General features: G+C 36.3%; 1 protein-coding gene across 2 annotated transcripts in view; it reads right to left on the bottom strand.

The window, feature by feature from the left end:
* LOC129758142 (uncharacterized) overlaps positions 1–16,619 on the bottom strand; it is a 41,799-nt gene extending 25,180 nt beyond the window's left edge. Inside the window, exons 1-3 of one of the 2 annotated variants that reach the window (XM_055755607.1) lie at positions 16,196–16,619; positions 15,183–15,822; positions 14,745–15,122 (exon numbers count right to left, since the gene is read on the bottom strand). In XM_055755607.1, the coding sequence (XP_055611582.1) occupies positions 14,745–15,122; positions 15,183–15,822; positions 16,196–16,277 (1,100 nt within the window). In that variant the 5' untranslated portion in view covers positions 16,278–16,619. The remainder of the gene's footprint in view (positions 1–14,744; positions 15,123–15,182; positions 15,823–16,195) is intronic. The other variant, XM_055755608.1, reaches the window with a different exon arrangement.
* Between the last annotated feature and the right edge of the window lie 200 nt (positions 16,620–16,819).

Raw genomic sequence — 16,819 nt, 5'->3', positions numbered from 1 at the left:
AGTTAATGCAAAAAAAGTATTTTAGTTTCTTAAAAAACTTTATAATAGAATTTGTTTTTTGAAGCACATTGTTGTGTTGAACTTCTATTGAATATATACTATCATAGTGTTGAAGTAAAAAGTCTTAAACGTTTTCGAAAAATAGTAAATAAATTTTCGTGACGTCACAACGCATTCTTTACCCGGGTGCAACTCACAACCTGCTAAACCGATTTTCAATCTTAAAATTGCATTAAATTCCACTCAAAAAGTTTGAAGATACCTCCAATTTTTGAAAATATTTGAAATTTCAGTAAATCATAAATTTAAAAACAGTAGAATTTTCGTGACGTCACAACGCTTAAAAATAGATACCTTTATCAACGATTCTAGAGCGTAAACTTGCAGTGACTGTTGTTTATCATGCTTAAAAGATGGCTTTTCTGCCATCATTTTGCAATAATTTTTTTTGACATAGCTAGATTTTTGACAAAGTTATGTTATAAATAAAGAATATTTGCAAAAAACAATTTAATTTCATACTTAAATTTTTAAATTTCAACGTTAACATACTCAATTCAAAAAAAAGGTAGCTGAAAATCTTTTAATGGAAAATGACACTCAAGAAATAACCTTTCTAACGCTATGTAATTTATTTTTGGATAATGAAAAATAAAATTCGGTTCTCCAGTTGAGGGGTGCTTGGAAAAGGTCTGTTATAGAAAAAGCATAAGGGTGCTGCATACATTTAGGGGTAAGAAATACAACAAAAATTCTACTGGCTGAAATCATAAAAATAAATGTTTGGATGGATGAAATATTGAAATTACCAAACGTGTGATGCAAAACCATCATATTTCAGCATATGGAAACGAGATATACATTTAAATATTTTAATTTAAAAAAAAGGTGATTGTTTCATATGATTATAGGATTTGGTTATCAACGACAATATTTAATTTGTAAATATGGAATCATAAAAAGAACAAAAAAAGATTGATCTCAACCGAAACTTCTAAAGTTTGACGCTTATTCAAACAGGTAATCCAATTTGCAGGCGACATGGATTCGGATGTTTCTTTTCTCTTTTAGATATTCTGTTTATCACAATCGTCGCTCTTATCCACAAATATTTTGAAAATATAAGCTCCAAAACAGTTTAAAAGCATTATATTTTAGCTTAGCTTAGCTTAGCTTGATTGACTAAAACAGATTAAAAGCATTATATTTTCACGAAAAACACCAAATGAGGAAATCATAATGTCGAAAAAAAAACACGACCGTTCTCGAGCAGATTTATCTGTAACACCCATCTGAAATGTTTTTTTTTTAAGTTTGAAAATTGATTTGAACGCAGCACACGAGTTTCGATAAAAAGAGAGATGATTTTCCTTCCTTTCTTCTTGATTTTATTTTCGTGTAAATTAAAACTGCTGATTCTTCTTTGAATGGAGATTCCCATTTTCTGTAAGATTTCAGATTTCTGAATTATCTGCCTGCGTTAATGTGTATTATCTCGAAGTACAAAAAACAACATAAGATACCTCTCTTTTTTATTTGTTTATTCACGTTTACTCCCCGATTCTCTTCTCAAAATTATGCAACTACTTGTAAGAAACGGAAGTTTGTACAAGGGTAATCTTGGCGCCCTCCGTGCGGCACAAATTTCTTAGACCCAGGCGACAGCCGGCGCATAGCAGTGCTTTTAAAAAAATGACTTGGGAGAAGCAAAAAAAAGTATGAAACCTGCTGTGCGTCTGGTTTGGATTTTTTTTTCTCTTGAGCATTTATGGGTAGGTATATCACGTCACATTACGATGGGCAAATTGTAACCCAATTACAAACCGGTGTGATGTGCGGCTGCATAGGATTAGTTGGGTATTGAAAAGTGCCAAAGCGGTAGGTTTACTTTCTTCCTCCCTGCCCGTTGCGCAGTGTGATTATGTGTCATTTGGTTAAATGCCAACTGAAGTGCATGTTATGGCACATTGTTTAGCATTTTGTCAAATTATTGTTCAATTTATTAAGCCGGATCCCCATTAAACAGGAACAGGTTCCGAGTAAACAGGCTCCGATCCGAGTCGAAAAAAGAACAAATACAAAAATATTTAAACGGTTGATGCATTTACATACAGGTGTTAACACATCACACTGTATTATAAGATTCTTATTTAAAATTGATTTTTACTTTTAGTCATCGACGAAATTTAAGTAATTTTGGCATTTTTGCCAATTTGTGATTTTTATCACTGTTTTTAGTTTCATTTTTCTAAATTTACGTTAAATTTTTTTCATTTTTTGTCACTTTTTTAGCTTTTTTCATATGTGTGTTACTTGTCACATTTTGTCATATTTGTCGTTTTTATGATACTTGTAACCGTAAACTGGGGAACTTTGATCACCGGGATAACTTTGATCAACATGAAATTTTGACAGATAATCATCATTAACAAAGTAAACAGTTAAAATACCTGAAAACTGTATACGACGTTTGAAAGCCTTTAAATTGAGTTACAAATAAGCTAAATTTGGTTTTTATTACAAGATTTTTGATATTACTTGAAATGTAATTTTGTAATCTTAAAATATCTGGTTTTTCGAAGACTCACAAACAAACATCTCTCCTGATCAAATTTAAGCATTAAGGAGCAAATGGGTTGTTTTATGTGAAAGTCCAACTTTTTTCTTTGTTTAGGTTTAGTTTAAGTGTTATTCTTATGGTCATTTGGTGATAATTTTTAGATATTGAAAAAAAGGCGATTTTCCATGAGAAAGCCCTTATTGTAAAAAGGGCTAAAACCCTTCAAATGGTTCAATTTAAAGAAAAAAACGAACATGGGAACAGTGCGTGGACCTTGGGAATTGCATAAAGGCAAAATTTTATTTGTTTTTGAGGCCAAAAAAATGTTTGTAATTTTTACCCCTAGATGTATGCACCAACATTGTCCATCTTTTGATTATAAATGTTTTTGAAAAAAAAAAACCTTGAAAAATCAGTTTAGCCCTAACAACAATTACTATTAGGTATTAATGTTCATGCCTTCTGAGCTAAATGACACCATAACAATAATTTTGAAGATGTTGAGGTACGTAAAAACCAGAGTGATCAAAGTTACCCCGAAATTCGAAATCTGGGGTTGTAACAAACATTTAATTGTTACCACCAATGTCGTTAGAATTTACTGTAATCAATGATCATGTTTTATACTTTTAGGTAAATAGCAATGCATTCCAAAATATTCAAAAATGAATGAAAAAAGTTATCCAAGTTCCCCCAGTTTACGGTATGTTAATTATTTTTGTCATTTCTGTTATCTTTCGTAATTTATGTCTTTTTTATTTAATTCTTTTGAATAATTTTTACTTCTTTTTTGGTAACTTTTGTCTTTTTGTTTTTTTTTCATTTTTCAAGCCTTCGCTGTTGGTTTTTAAATTTTTGTATTTTTTTTTTAATTGCGCCGAGTGTCTCAGATTTTTCTAGAAATGTTGCAGACACGAATGCCACAAGGATGGTAAAGTGTCGTAAAAATAAATATAATAATAATAATAGAAATGTTGCTAGCCTCTATGGCAGTCAATTTTTTAGCTTTTGAAAAAATATGGATCGAAGCACGTGTTTTTCGTACCCCGATCGGACAAAAGGAAATGTCCGATCGGGGTACGAAAAACACGTGCTTCGATCCATCCAAGTATCATTGTATACAGCGGTTTTCAAACTTTTTTCACTCACCGCCCCCTTTCGCAAAATTTTCGAGTTCAACGCTCCCCTGGGCAATTTTTTAGAAAAACATTTTTTTTAATTAGGTTAGAATTTTCAAACTATATTTCGTGATTTTTCCGATTTTTTGAATTTTATTTACATACTATTTCTTTCGAAAGAAAAATGCAAATTTTCAAAAAATTAAGAAAATGGCCAAACATAAAAACTGAAAAGCGTGTTTTCTCGAAACAAGCTTCTATTCACTTATATCCTTTTAGCTCCAAGGGCCTCATATTTCTTCGAACCTCCAGTACACTCTTAATTTCATGTAGAGTTTTCAGGACAATTGCTTAAACTGATTTACTAGTTTTTTAATATTAAGTATATAAAATATATCTAAAATGTAGGTAAACGAAATTCTCTATTCAATATAAATTTGCATTATTGAATACAAATCCAGTCGGTGAAACAACTTAAAATAACTTAAAAAATAGTGTTATTTCTTGATATCTGAACTTGAGTCCTGTTCAAAGTTATACAGCATTCACGGGTTTTAAGACTTAAATTAGATTCTAATAACTGAATTCCGGCAATGATAACCGAATGCATTAAAAGTTTATCCCTTGTAATTTGTAAATTGCACAATTGGTTTTTTGAACCGATTGAAATACAGATGAACAAGTAAGAATTTAAAATAAAAATGTTCTTACCTAAAAAATTCTTTCATATTTTATTTCCAAACGCTATCACTAAATCAGATGACATCTTTTTACACAGATTTTTTCGAAGGTTTTTTCTGTTAAGTGGATGTTTTAAAAAAAAAATTCTCAAGCATTGCCATTTAAAATTATTTTTTTGTAGTATAACCCAAAATAATCTTACATAACAAGATCAATGTGTAGAGCGTATACAAAACCTGTGTCATTAAAAAAAATCTTTTAGATATTTAAAAAAATATAGATATTTTTTAGAAAAAAATATTTAGATACTGGAACAAAACTTTGCTTGCAGCTCTGTGAAATTATCGATACTTTAGTCTTGAACCTGATGTTTAGCTCTGTTACGTAATTTCATTGTTTTGCTTTGAATTTACTCGTAGTTATTTCAAATCTACGTTGCTTAGAGATTTGTGAAAATATGAATTATGACCTCACCGTCCCCCTGAGCCCTTCCAACGCCCCACAAATTTCTAAATTAAGCTCACCGCCCCCTGAAAGCTCTCAACGCCCCCAAGGGAACGGTAGGGACCACTTTGAAAATCACTGATTGTATAGATCAATGCAAAGTCAGCCTATCGACTTTGCTTCTTCTAGACAATGATACGATGCGGGACAAATGGTCTTGTGCGGCTAGAAAGTTTTCTCAAATCACGCTCTTGGCTCATTTTCAAAACCTTTCATGCTTCCTAATCAAATCTATCCGTCTATAATTTTCATTACTTTCATTTGAAATTCTTCCTGTTAGAATGTCTACTAGACTGCCCCAAATTTGTATGGGAATTTCAAAACCTGTGAAATGTTATACGCTGCAGGCTTAAATTGATCCTGGGCCTAGTGCAAGATCTCATGCCAAATTTGGGCCAGATCGGACCACGGGAAGGGGTCGCTCAACGAGCCTGAAGTTTGAATGGGATTTTGAGACATTTTGTTCGAGAGGAACATGAAAAACCAGTTTTTCGTCAATAACTTCTGTCTCCTTCGACCGATTTCTTTCAAAAACGGGTTTTCTTGAAGCCTACAATATGACAAATATTTCTTTAGAAGGTTGCATAGCAATCAAAGCTAAGATAAAAAAAAAGTTATTAAGCTTCAAAAATTGGCTAGCTTTTTTAAGGGTGACATTCATCACTGTTTTAATGAGGCGACTTTGTCCGACCAGGACACTCAATGTGAAATTCATGCCGTTTCGTCAAATAATGACCGGTTTTAACCATTGTTGATGCGCTCGATTGCAATTTTTAATGTTTTTCTAATATTTGAACTATTCACTTAATAGTTCGGAAAGAAGTAAGGGCGGAATAATGGCGGAATGTAGATCTGGCCCAAATTTGGCATGAGATCTTGTTATTATTATTATTATTATTATTATTATTATTATTATTAAGTTTTATTCATCGAACATTTTGTTTTAATGAATTATCTATACTAAGGATCTATACAAAACAATTAGATAACACGAAATAATGAAGACTGGCGTACTCGGTTGATGAATCGGCTAGATGGCTCCCCCAATTGATGTAGATGCTCAGCAATCTGGAACGTACGCATCATTGCACTCACTGGTTCATTATGTCCATAAGATGTTCGGTGGGTTCGATTCGATAGCAAAGAGTGATGACGTAAAGTCCTCGAAGGAGCATTAAAGTTGATCATTCCTAGCAGGTTTGGCGACTGAATTTCTCCATTCAGTATTTTTGCGATGAATGATGCCTGTTGAGTTTTTCGGCGGCGTTCCAATGTTTCTAATCCCAGAAGCTGGCACCGGTCGGAATATGCGGGAAGGTTTTCAGGATTACGCCAGGGTAGATGTCGTAGAGCGAATCTAACAAAACGCTTTTGTACACGCTCGATTCGCAAAATCCAACATAACTGATAGGGAGCCCAAACAATTGCAGCATGTTCTGTAACTGACCGGACAAGAGCGCAGTAGAGTGACTTCAAGCACAATGGGTCTCTGAACTCTCGTGCTACTTTGGAGATGAAGCCAAGCTGACGATTCGCCTTTCTTATAACTGAAGTTCGTTGACTATCGAACGTAAGCTGAGCATCGAGGATAACTCAAAGGTCGTCAACTTCAAATACCCTGTCAAGGCGCTGGTTATCTATGTTATAATCATATAAAATTGGCGTTTTCTTTCTATGGAATGTTATAACGGAACACTTGGAGACGCTGACTGATAGCTTATTAAGTCTACACCATTCACCAAAGTGATCTAGTAAAGATTGAAGGTGTGCACAATCGACAGTGGATTCAACTGGAACGAATAGTTTCAGATCATCAGCATATCCTATTTTGGTTCCAATTTCCAAGCTAAGGATCAAGTCGTTGAAAAACAGAACAAACAGTAAAGGTCCCAAATTGCTCCCTTGCGGCACGCCAGATCGGTTAGTGAATGGAAATGATATGCTATCACCAAATTTAATCCTAATACACCGCTCAGTGAGGAATGATTTCAACCAAGAGATCATGTTGTCATGAATACCGAGCTTAGCTAGCTTAGCGAGTAAGATTCCGTGATCAATCGTATCGAATGCCGCTTTGATATCGGTGTATATAGCATCGACCTGTTTTTTTCTTTCCATTTGGTTCAGACAAAACGAAGTGTACTCTAAAAGATTGGTACTCACCGATCTGCCAGGCATAAACCCATGCTGTTCAGCGGCAATATAATGTGAGGAAGCGCGTAAGAGGGCTTGACTTACAACAATTTCAAAAAGTTTGGATCCTGCCGATAAACTCGTAATGCCTCGATATTGCTTCACATTTCGTCGTTCGCCATTTTTGAAGACAGGAAACATGAAGGAATTTTTCCAATAATCCGGGAATTTACGTTGTTGAAATGATCGGTTATAGATTTGGGCTAGCGGCAACGAGAGAGCTTCGATGCATCGACTGTAAATAACAGCCGGAATTCCATCAGGTCCAGGAGCAAAAGAGCTTTTCAGTTTCCTTGCGGCATTTTCGATGAGCCTTTGATCTATCTCGAAGGTGTTAAAATCTATAGAATCCGCCGGGACGTGAAACGTGGCATCAGAGCACTCAGTTACGGAAGAGGCAGTGTCCAGGAAGACCGCCCGAAAATGCTCAGCAAATAAATTGCAACACGTGTCTGGAGAATCAGCAACAGCATCGTTGTAAAAGACTGAGGTAGGTAGGGAGCTCGATTTTCGTTTCGAATTTACGAAAGTCCAGAAACTTCGAGGGTTCTTACGTAAACCAGATTGTACTCGCAGAACGTGGTGTTTGTACAGTAATGCATTGAGTCTGCGGTAGGCTGTGCTTGCTGCTTTAAACTGTTGTTGAGAGTCTACCGTTCGATTTTTCCGAAGCCTTCGTAAACATGCATTTTTTTCGCGTCGAAGTTGTCGCAAACTGGGCGTGCTCCAAGCAGGTGTAACAGGACGTTTAAATCTGGGAACATGCGAATTCAACCAAGTACCAATCAAATTGCAGAAAGTTTCAGTCATAACGTCTACTGATGCGTTGCCGAAAACTGCATCCCAGTCAATGCTGTTCAAGTACTGTAAAAGCAGCGAAAAGTCCGTCTTCCGAAAATTTAACGGTCTACTCCTACGATCCGAAGTGTTTGGCGAGGAGTTACTTGCCAACACAGCAGCTGGTAAATCGAATGCGACAGGCGGGTGGTGCAAATCTACAGGTACCAGAATGTCAGGAGCATTTCTTATTTCAATTTGTTCGTCACTCAGGCCAAAAAACAAATCAAGTGTCCGTCCGAGATGATTCCTGATAGAGTTGAGTTGGATCAGATTTAACGAATCAGTTCCATCGATCAAGGATGCGGCGGCGGCGCTTAAGGCGGCAACATTCATTAGTTTAGCACCTGTTTCGCTTTCAGTCCACATCAAACGAGGTTGGTTATAATCGCCACATATCAAAACTGACTCATCGGCAGTAGCACGGTTATACAGTTCACGTATAGTGGCCACGTGGGACTCGATAATGTGAACACAATTACTTTTGTCAGGTGGCACGTAAACAGCACAGAAGAGTATGTTTTTTCCATTAATGGAAGCAGCAACACAGACTTGTTCCAGGTCAATCCCACATTCCGTGGTCACAAAGCTGCTTGGATGGCATTGTTTAATGGCAATCAAAACACCGCCAAAGCATTTTTTTGTACTGTTACGCGAGCTGCGGTCGCAACGGAAAACCGAGTAACCATTACCGAAAAGTTGGGCCGAGTTGAATGAGTCAGTCAAACCAGTTTCTGTCAGAATAATGACATCGTAGCTGCACTCGATGGTCGCAAGGTAAAAGTCTTCTGACTTGGTGCGTAAGCCTCGGACGTTCTGATAATAACACCAAGCTGTTTCATTCGTACGGGCAGATGAAATCCTTTCCAACACCCCCGACACGGGCCTACAAGTTAAAGATGCATGACTGGGTGAAATATTGAAATCAGACGGATACTTGCCACAGTATGGCAATCGGAAGTCTCCCCCTGAACCACCTGACTGATACACGGGACGACTTGAAGCAGGAACGATCGGTCGTTGGTGGTCAGAGAAAAGAACTTCCGAATTGCTTTGAGAGGTGCGTCCCGAGGTCCTAGTGAAATTCCCAGGAGTTGTGTCGACATCAAGATAAGTTTGTGCTAAACTTCGGGCAGCATACGACGTATACGATGCGGTGCTAGAAGGCAGAGGTGCGTGACTCGGAGAAAAGCGTAAAACTGGAAAATACTTGCCGTGGCATGGCAATTGGAAGCCTCTCCCTGAACCACCTGACCGACAGACGGGACGACTTGCGGCAGGAACGGGCGGTCTTTGGTGGTCAGAGAAAAGAGCTTCCGAATTGCCTTGAGTGGTGCGTCCCGACGTCCAGTAGAAATTTGCAAGATTGGTTTCGATATTAAAAGCGTCATTAGCAGCAGGCAGAAGCATAAAATTTTCATCCGTGTTGAATTGGGCGTCATAACGGGCGTCATAGAAGTTAAACTGAATTAACGCGCTTGATGCGAGGCTGGAAGGCAGAGGTTGTTATAGGCCTAGGATCAATTTTAGCCTGCAGCGTATAACATTCCACAGGTTTTGAATTTCCCAAACAAATTTGGGGCAGTCTTTTGTATATATTTCCGCCTTTGGGGAGTGTTCATGTTTCATCTTTTCTACCTAACTCAGGATCATTTTTTTATTCTCAAAAAATCTATTCAGAATGGTTGTTACTCTCAGACCCATCCGCCATAAATTTTTTAGATCGAAAAACATATGGACCAACGCTTTATGATGCCAATAAAATGATAATTTTTCGAAAAAATGTCCTTTTAACTCCTTTTACATTTTCTCACGATTTTATTTTATTAGCTGTAGCCTTCTTTTGATAGGGAATAAAGGTGAATCTTTTTATTGGCATCACAAATCGTCCAGTCATGTTCCTAAGCCCCTGTGGTTATGCATTTTTTTTTAATGTCAAGTATTTTTCCGCCCTTACTTTTTACCGAACTATCAAGTGAATATCATACAAACTCAAATATTAGAAAAACACTAAAAATTGCAATCGAGCGCAACAACAATGGTTAAAATCGGTCATTATTTGACGAAACAGCATGCATTTCACATTGAGTGTTCTGGTCGGACTTAAGTCGCCTCATTAAAACAGTGATGAATGTCACCCTTAGATAAGTTAGCAAATTTTTGAAGCTTAATAACTTTTTTATCTTAACTTTAATTGAAATGCAACCTTCTGATGAAATATTTGTCATAATTAGGCATTAAGAAAACCCGTTTTTGAAAGAAATCGGTCGAAGAAGACAGAAGTTATTGACGAAAAACTGGTTTTTCATGTTCCTCTCGAACAAAATGTCTCAAAATCCCATACAAACTTCAGGCTCGTTGAGCGACCCCTTCCCGTGATCAGATCAGATTTTTGGACTCGAGGGATCAAGTGAACCCAAAACCTGCATTTGTGTTAACAGATTAGAATCATAAACCAGCGGTGATAATCTGTTAACACAAATGCAGGTTTTGGGTTCACTTGATCCCTCGAGTCCAAAAATGGAAATTTCTCTTCTGAATGGATGTTAAGCTCGAAATTATTAATATATATCCAATGACTTATATTTATGCAATAGTTTCATGTTAAAAAAAAAAAATTCAAAAAAATGATTTTATCTGAAAGTTAGAAAATTGCGCCTTTAATTATGCAATGAATATAGAGTAGTAGACTGTTATTATTCTTTTTTTCTGACACCTATAGACTGTGAAATGAAAACTAATATGACCAAAAAAGTCAATAGAACATTTGTCTTTATATTCTGCACGATTTCCGTTCTACACACTTAATCTTTTCTCCTGTGATCGGGAGGATTTTGTCCTGTATTTTCAACAGCTGAAATTACAGGACAAATCTCGGGACAGAAAAAGTGCTCAGGAAAACAACTGTCAAAATGACCTGTAGGTTCGAATCCGTGTTTTCCTGTATTTTGCAGGGCTATTGAAATTTTCCTGTGAGTTCGAAAATGCTTTCTCCCGAGTTTTTTAGTGAATTTATTTATCTTTTCCCCCGCTTATTTTTTCATTTTATTATTAAAATCAATCCCAATGCACTATTAGAAAAAACATACACAATTGTTTGCCAGAAAAAATGAAATTTATTTTGAAATATTTGTCACCACATTTTTTTTAACTTTTATTTCAATGTGAACACATGTTCATTAACGCAACACAACACACAGGCGCCGGATGGCACTCCCCACAGAACCGCCGTGGTAATCTGGCAGGTAATGCCTTGGGTTCCGGGGTGATGGCCCAAGATCCCACACGGGGGAAAAGCATCTTGCGTCCGATTCAGCCTCCGCAGCTGATACAATACTACGCTGCAAACCTGGTCCCGCGGTTGCACGTTGCTCCGTTCTCCGCAACTGCCATTTTACTTTCGGCCGAATGTTCTGCGCGAGTACCGACCACCAAGTAATCACAACCAACGGTAAATGGTAAAGAAACGACGAGTTAAAATGTTTCGCGGTAAAAACGATGACCAAAAAAATTGAATTATAATGAATCTGAAAACACAACTGTCATTCCTAAAGCGTCACGTGACACAGGAGAATTCTTTCCTGCATTTGATCAACTTCCTGAACAATCGAAAGAGAATTCCTACGAATTTCAGGATCACGTAATTATCACGAGATTCGATTAGCTATCTTCCCATGTCCCAGGAAAACTCTTGTTTTTTTACAGTTCAAGTGTCATTTTGAGCTGTTTTCCTGTAATTCAGACGATCATGGTCCCGAGCGGAATAATTGCAATCTTAGTGTGTACGTTTGAAATGATAAGAACGAAAGAGTAGCTCAAAATATTCTCTTTCTCATTCGATGCACTCGTGTCTGATAGCAATAATTAACTGAAAACTGAAAACGCAACCATGCGTAATGATGAGTGCAGCGTATATGTATAATTCTTATCGCTTTAGTCCAGTGGTTTTCAAATTTTTTTCGCTTTCGATGAATTTTCGAGCTCAACGTCCCCCAGAACGTTTTTATTTTTTAATTTCAAAAATAAAATGATGATTTGGATAGTAAATTAACCATGAGCTATTGGCATTATGTTGTTGTAAAACTTTATACTAATACTTTGAAACTAATACTTTAACTTAAAAATAATAAGTATGTTTTGGAAACAAAACAATATTCTTCAATTTTGGTTATCAAAATTTTGTAAATAAATTACCGTTAGTTCGGTGACCTAACGTATAAAGTAGTATAATTCCTTGATAAGAAAAAAAAATTGAATTAAATTTATGAAAAAAAAAAATCTTAAAATGACTTCTGTTCAAAGTTAAGCAACATTCACGGCTCTTATACTTTAAAATAGTTTCTGATAATTGAATTTCGACAATTTATATTAACCGAATAATTAGTAAGTTCTTCGATGACAAACCGCATTTTTGAATCGATTAAATTAAGAATGAAAAAAAAACAGAACTTGACATAAAAGTTTGCTTGGCTGGAAAGTCCGTATTCTGTATTTCATCTTTCCAAGAAATCTATAACTGAATCACAGATTACGCCCTTCTACACAGGCTACCAATATAAATAACCCAAAATAAACGTAACCAAATTTGTAACAATAAAAAGAACTGTTTGTAATATGATGTTTAGTTCTGTAACGCAATTGTTGGGCATTGAACTTACTTGTTGTCATTCCAAATCTACGTTATTTGTGTAAATGAGAATTTCAACAAATTGCGGACCATATACGAGATATTTCGTTTTTTTCACTTGTCCCTAGTGTGCTACTCTAAGAAGTATAACTCAAATATTCTTAAAATATATAATTAAACATTATTCTACAAAATTGAGCAGATAAATTTCTGTAAATCAGCGTTACTAAATTTGTAGGATTTGGTCTAGTGTTTTCTGAGATATAGGATGCCAAATTCTTGTGTTTCCCGGCTAATATTTCTTCGCGATCATATGACCTCACCGTCCCCCTGTAAGCTCTTAACGCCCCTGAAGGGGTAATACGGACCACTTTGGAAACCATTGCTTTAGTCAGAAGTTAAAATATGTATGTATCCACTTTGGTAGGAAATGGCTCTTTTTGTTAGTTGCATACGATCATTCTATATTGTCAATGCAGTTGAAATCCGAAGTTTGGTGATCGGATTCCTTGCCAACCAGCGACGATTAAAAATGTCAAATCATTTCAGTAAACACCTCGACAATCAGCAACCCTTTCTTTTGTTTGGTTCCGACACTTGGAAGATGTTTGATAGATGTCTGGTTAACATGAAATGTCGCCAGTGAATGTCGGCGGCGCTAATGTTAACGAAACTTCCGGTTTGGGGATTCAGCAACAATATAATCTATATAAAACCTACACCCAAAATAATTTAGAAATTAATTGTACGGGATTTTTCTCATAAACTTGCATCCCATCAACAGTACGTGCGCTTTGTAGTAACTGCTGTACTTCCATATGACTGACACATGAATTTCACGTAAAATCTAAGTGGATGATAGTGGTAATAAATTCTTATTCGAAAAGGGACTTGTTGTCAGTCAGCTTACTTCGTTTTCTGCTGTCTTCGGAAGACGAACAGTGTACCACACTGGAAATCCTGCGGGACCCTAGCACAAGCAATGCAAATCCGATCATCGGCAGCGTGGAGATAAGGGTATATTATTTCCCCGTCCGAAATTAATTCATTTTAAGCTAAGCTTTGTGTTTGTTTCCTGCTTCGGACATAGCTTCCGCCAAGTAGGAGGACCGTGAGAAGAAGCCGTCGGCATCGAGAAGACGATTCCAGTCAAGAAGATTCCGTAGATGCTGAAGAGTCAAGTGACAATAGGAATGCATACAAGGTAAATTATTCGTCAACTAGGATGATGTTTTTATTATTAAATTTTTTCAATTTCCACAGGATTCCACTAGGAAAGAGGTCCCTGAATTACGTTTATATAATGACGAATTAAATAAAGTGACAGTGTACGTGTGTGAAATTGTAAACAGTGGCGATAGTTTAAATAAATTTTGTTTACAATAAAATTAAATTGTTTTTTTTTATTACCGAAAGTAAAGACGAAAAAATATTAATAGAAAAGATTCAAACATCGTTGCAATACTAAACACATTTCACGTAGCTTCTATCATCACATCGCGTTGAACTCACTTGAAATTCACGTAAGTTGTACGCGATATTCACCAAGCAAAAATTCCTATTAGGGGAGCGTTTACTTATTTTTTTCGTACAATTTACGTGAAAATCAATTGGTTAAAAATTATGTAGTTTTTCACGTAGCCACGACGTGCGGATTATTTTGGGTGTATAAGAAAGTTGTTGAGAATTATACCTTTAAAAATGTTTGCTGGGACAACTTTTTTAACTTGTTTTTAAGTTTTTCTTAGTTGTAGCTTTTGACAACTGCTTGTCAAACAGTTTTCATCAGTATGGATTGTTAGATGAATATGTTTAGAAACATTCTGCCATAAAAGGAAATTTGCTTTGGTTTAAAGTTTAATGCCGATTTTAGTGAACCCTGTCCAAAGTCGAGGTTGGGTCTTGCAGAGATAACTCGTCATTTTGATAAAAAAAAATTTTGATGAAACTTGCAAAGAAATTTAGCGTTAAAATCAAAGATTATTATGACATTATGAGAGGAATTCTACACAAATATGTTTAAAATATATAACACAATAAAATTTTTCATAACTTGTGAAATCTTTTGAAAATTTGAAGTTGACATGTGCTTTAAAAATAGCTGTTCGACTTAGAAAACACTTTTCACATTCGATGATACGACCATATTTTCAAAATTTATGGCATTCGTTTCACTTTTTTGATAATTTTATTTTGGTTATTTGATTATAATATGATGGCTCACCTATAACGCCACTTGGTGGAATGTCCAAACGGGTCGTTGGCTCTTGCTATAAATACATCCTCATCCCGATGCGCATCTCGACTGTTCGTGATAGGCCATCTAGGAGGTTTGCCCGGAAATTGCTTTGTCCGGTTCAAAACCTCATGCAGCTTTTCCTCGACATGATGACTGAGAAAAAGGCCCGGTGTTTTGTTTTTCCGAGGATAAGGACTGCTTCTGTTGCCTACCGTGCTCGTTGTGAGAATACTGCTAAACGTTGGATGCATGATGACTGACTTCGTTGTTGTGGTTGCAGATTTGAGAAACTTTTGAGGATCGAAACTTGCTTGAACATTATCGAATGGGTCATTTTGGACAGCTGGTGGTTCGGTCGTGGGCCTCAAAAAATATAAGCATTTTATCAGCATATGTCATCAGATCGAATTGAAACTTCATTACCTTTCTAGTACAGGATAATCTAAAGGATGACCATAAACTTCCTTCAAATCTCCACTCCATCCGTCTAAGCCCAAGTCTCCCCAGTCAACAGTTTGAGTATTTGGAGTGAATAACTGCGGTCTTTTCGAGAAAGAATTTTTACTCTGGAGCACTTGTTTGAGTATTTGTTTCTGAACTTGTCTTTCGATATCTTCGTTTAAATCATCCATGAATTTGATAAAATTTCGCTCTGTACGAAGATTTTCTTCCACAATGTTCATGCTTTCGTCCTCACTATCATTGATGTTTGAAAAAGTTTGAAATTCATGTTCACTGTAGTCGTCATCGATAGGGTCATCGTACGTTCGATTAAGGCTTCTTTTGAACTTATTGACCGATGTTACATTGGGAAATTCTGCTTCCAAAAAATCACTTCTTTGGTACACCAATTTTCGCACTTTCTTCTTTTCATTTCCGGGAACCAAAAATACATACATTGGATTTATGCTGTTCACATTGAACGATTTCAGAAGGTATTGGTCCAAAGTGGAGTTGTTCAGCTGCATTTTGAGTATCCGTTTTATCCGCACTTTCATCCTAGCTATTACCATTTCTTGGTCGAGCTGAGGATACGAGGTTCGGGTCCATTTGGAACCGTACTCTGAAATATAGACGTTATATTTGATTGAAAGATCCGATCGTTGATGAGCTTGAAATGAAATTTGTAGCTCCTATCTTTAAATGCTCTATCTATGGCAAAAAACAGTTATATTTAACTTATACAAAATTCTGATAGTTAATAATAAAACAATTAATTTAAAATCTTCATTACTATTTAAAAAAAACTAAACAACAAAATTTCTTCGCATTCAATAGTTCAACAAACAAAGTTAGATATGAAACTGATTTTAAGTATAAAGCTTCAATTTTTCTTGGGATTACCAAAAAAAGTTTCTGACTAAAGCAACAACAATAAAACACCTTTTACAATGTTTTGATCGATTAAGTCTTCTTTAACTCGAAATTCAACCCACCCGAACCAGAAAGCAGCATTGGCAAATGTTCCAGCACTAAAAGGATCCACCACAGTTTTCCACAGACACTTTTCGGCCACATTGTGTAAGTCTCGAACTTGGAGACAATGAGCTCCACAAACGGAATCAGCTCAAAAACACAATAACACGCGAACGACAACCGATGATGCTTCAATTCACAATTTTAATTTTCCATTGCTTCTATTTTTGTTGCTTTCGGCTGCAGCGAAAATCTCAAACAGTCAGTACATAGCTAATTTATTAATGTCTATTTTTTTTTTGCCACACCCATCGCCAGCCCGGTTTTTTTTCAAATTGGCGGCACTTTTAGCCACCGACGAGTGCCATGTGGTTTAGTTAGTCTTTCCATCTCGAATCTGCCGAGCTCGAACAACGGAAAAGTGAACCTCGCCAACCGGAGTTTGAAACGTCTCGAGATAAACTACTTGCCAAGTGACTCTCGTGCCGCCACGAGGTGTGCGAATTTGAGAAAAAGCAAACCCAAAACAAATCCCACCACTAGGTTTCCTCGTCAGATAGAAAAATTGAAAACAACACAATAAACTCGAAGCATTTACCGTCAACTGGGGGGTTGTACCAGATTCGCAAGATTCACCCGTGATG

The sequence above is a fragment of the Uranotaenia lowii genome, chromosome 3, assembly GCF_029784155.1.
Source record: "Uranotaenia lowii strain MFRU-FL chromosome 3, ASM2978415v1, whole genome shotgun sequence".
In the NCBI taxonomy this organism is placed as follows: Eukaryota; Metazoa; Arthropoda; class Insecta; order Diptera; family Culicidae; genus Uranotaenia; species Uranotaenia lowii.
This window is presented reverse-complemented; position numbering and strand designations above follow the sequence as displayed.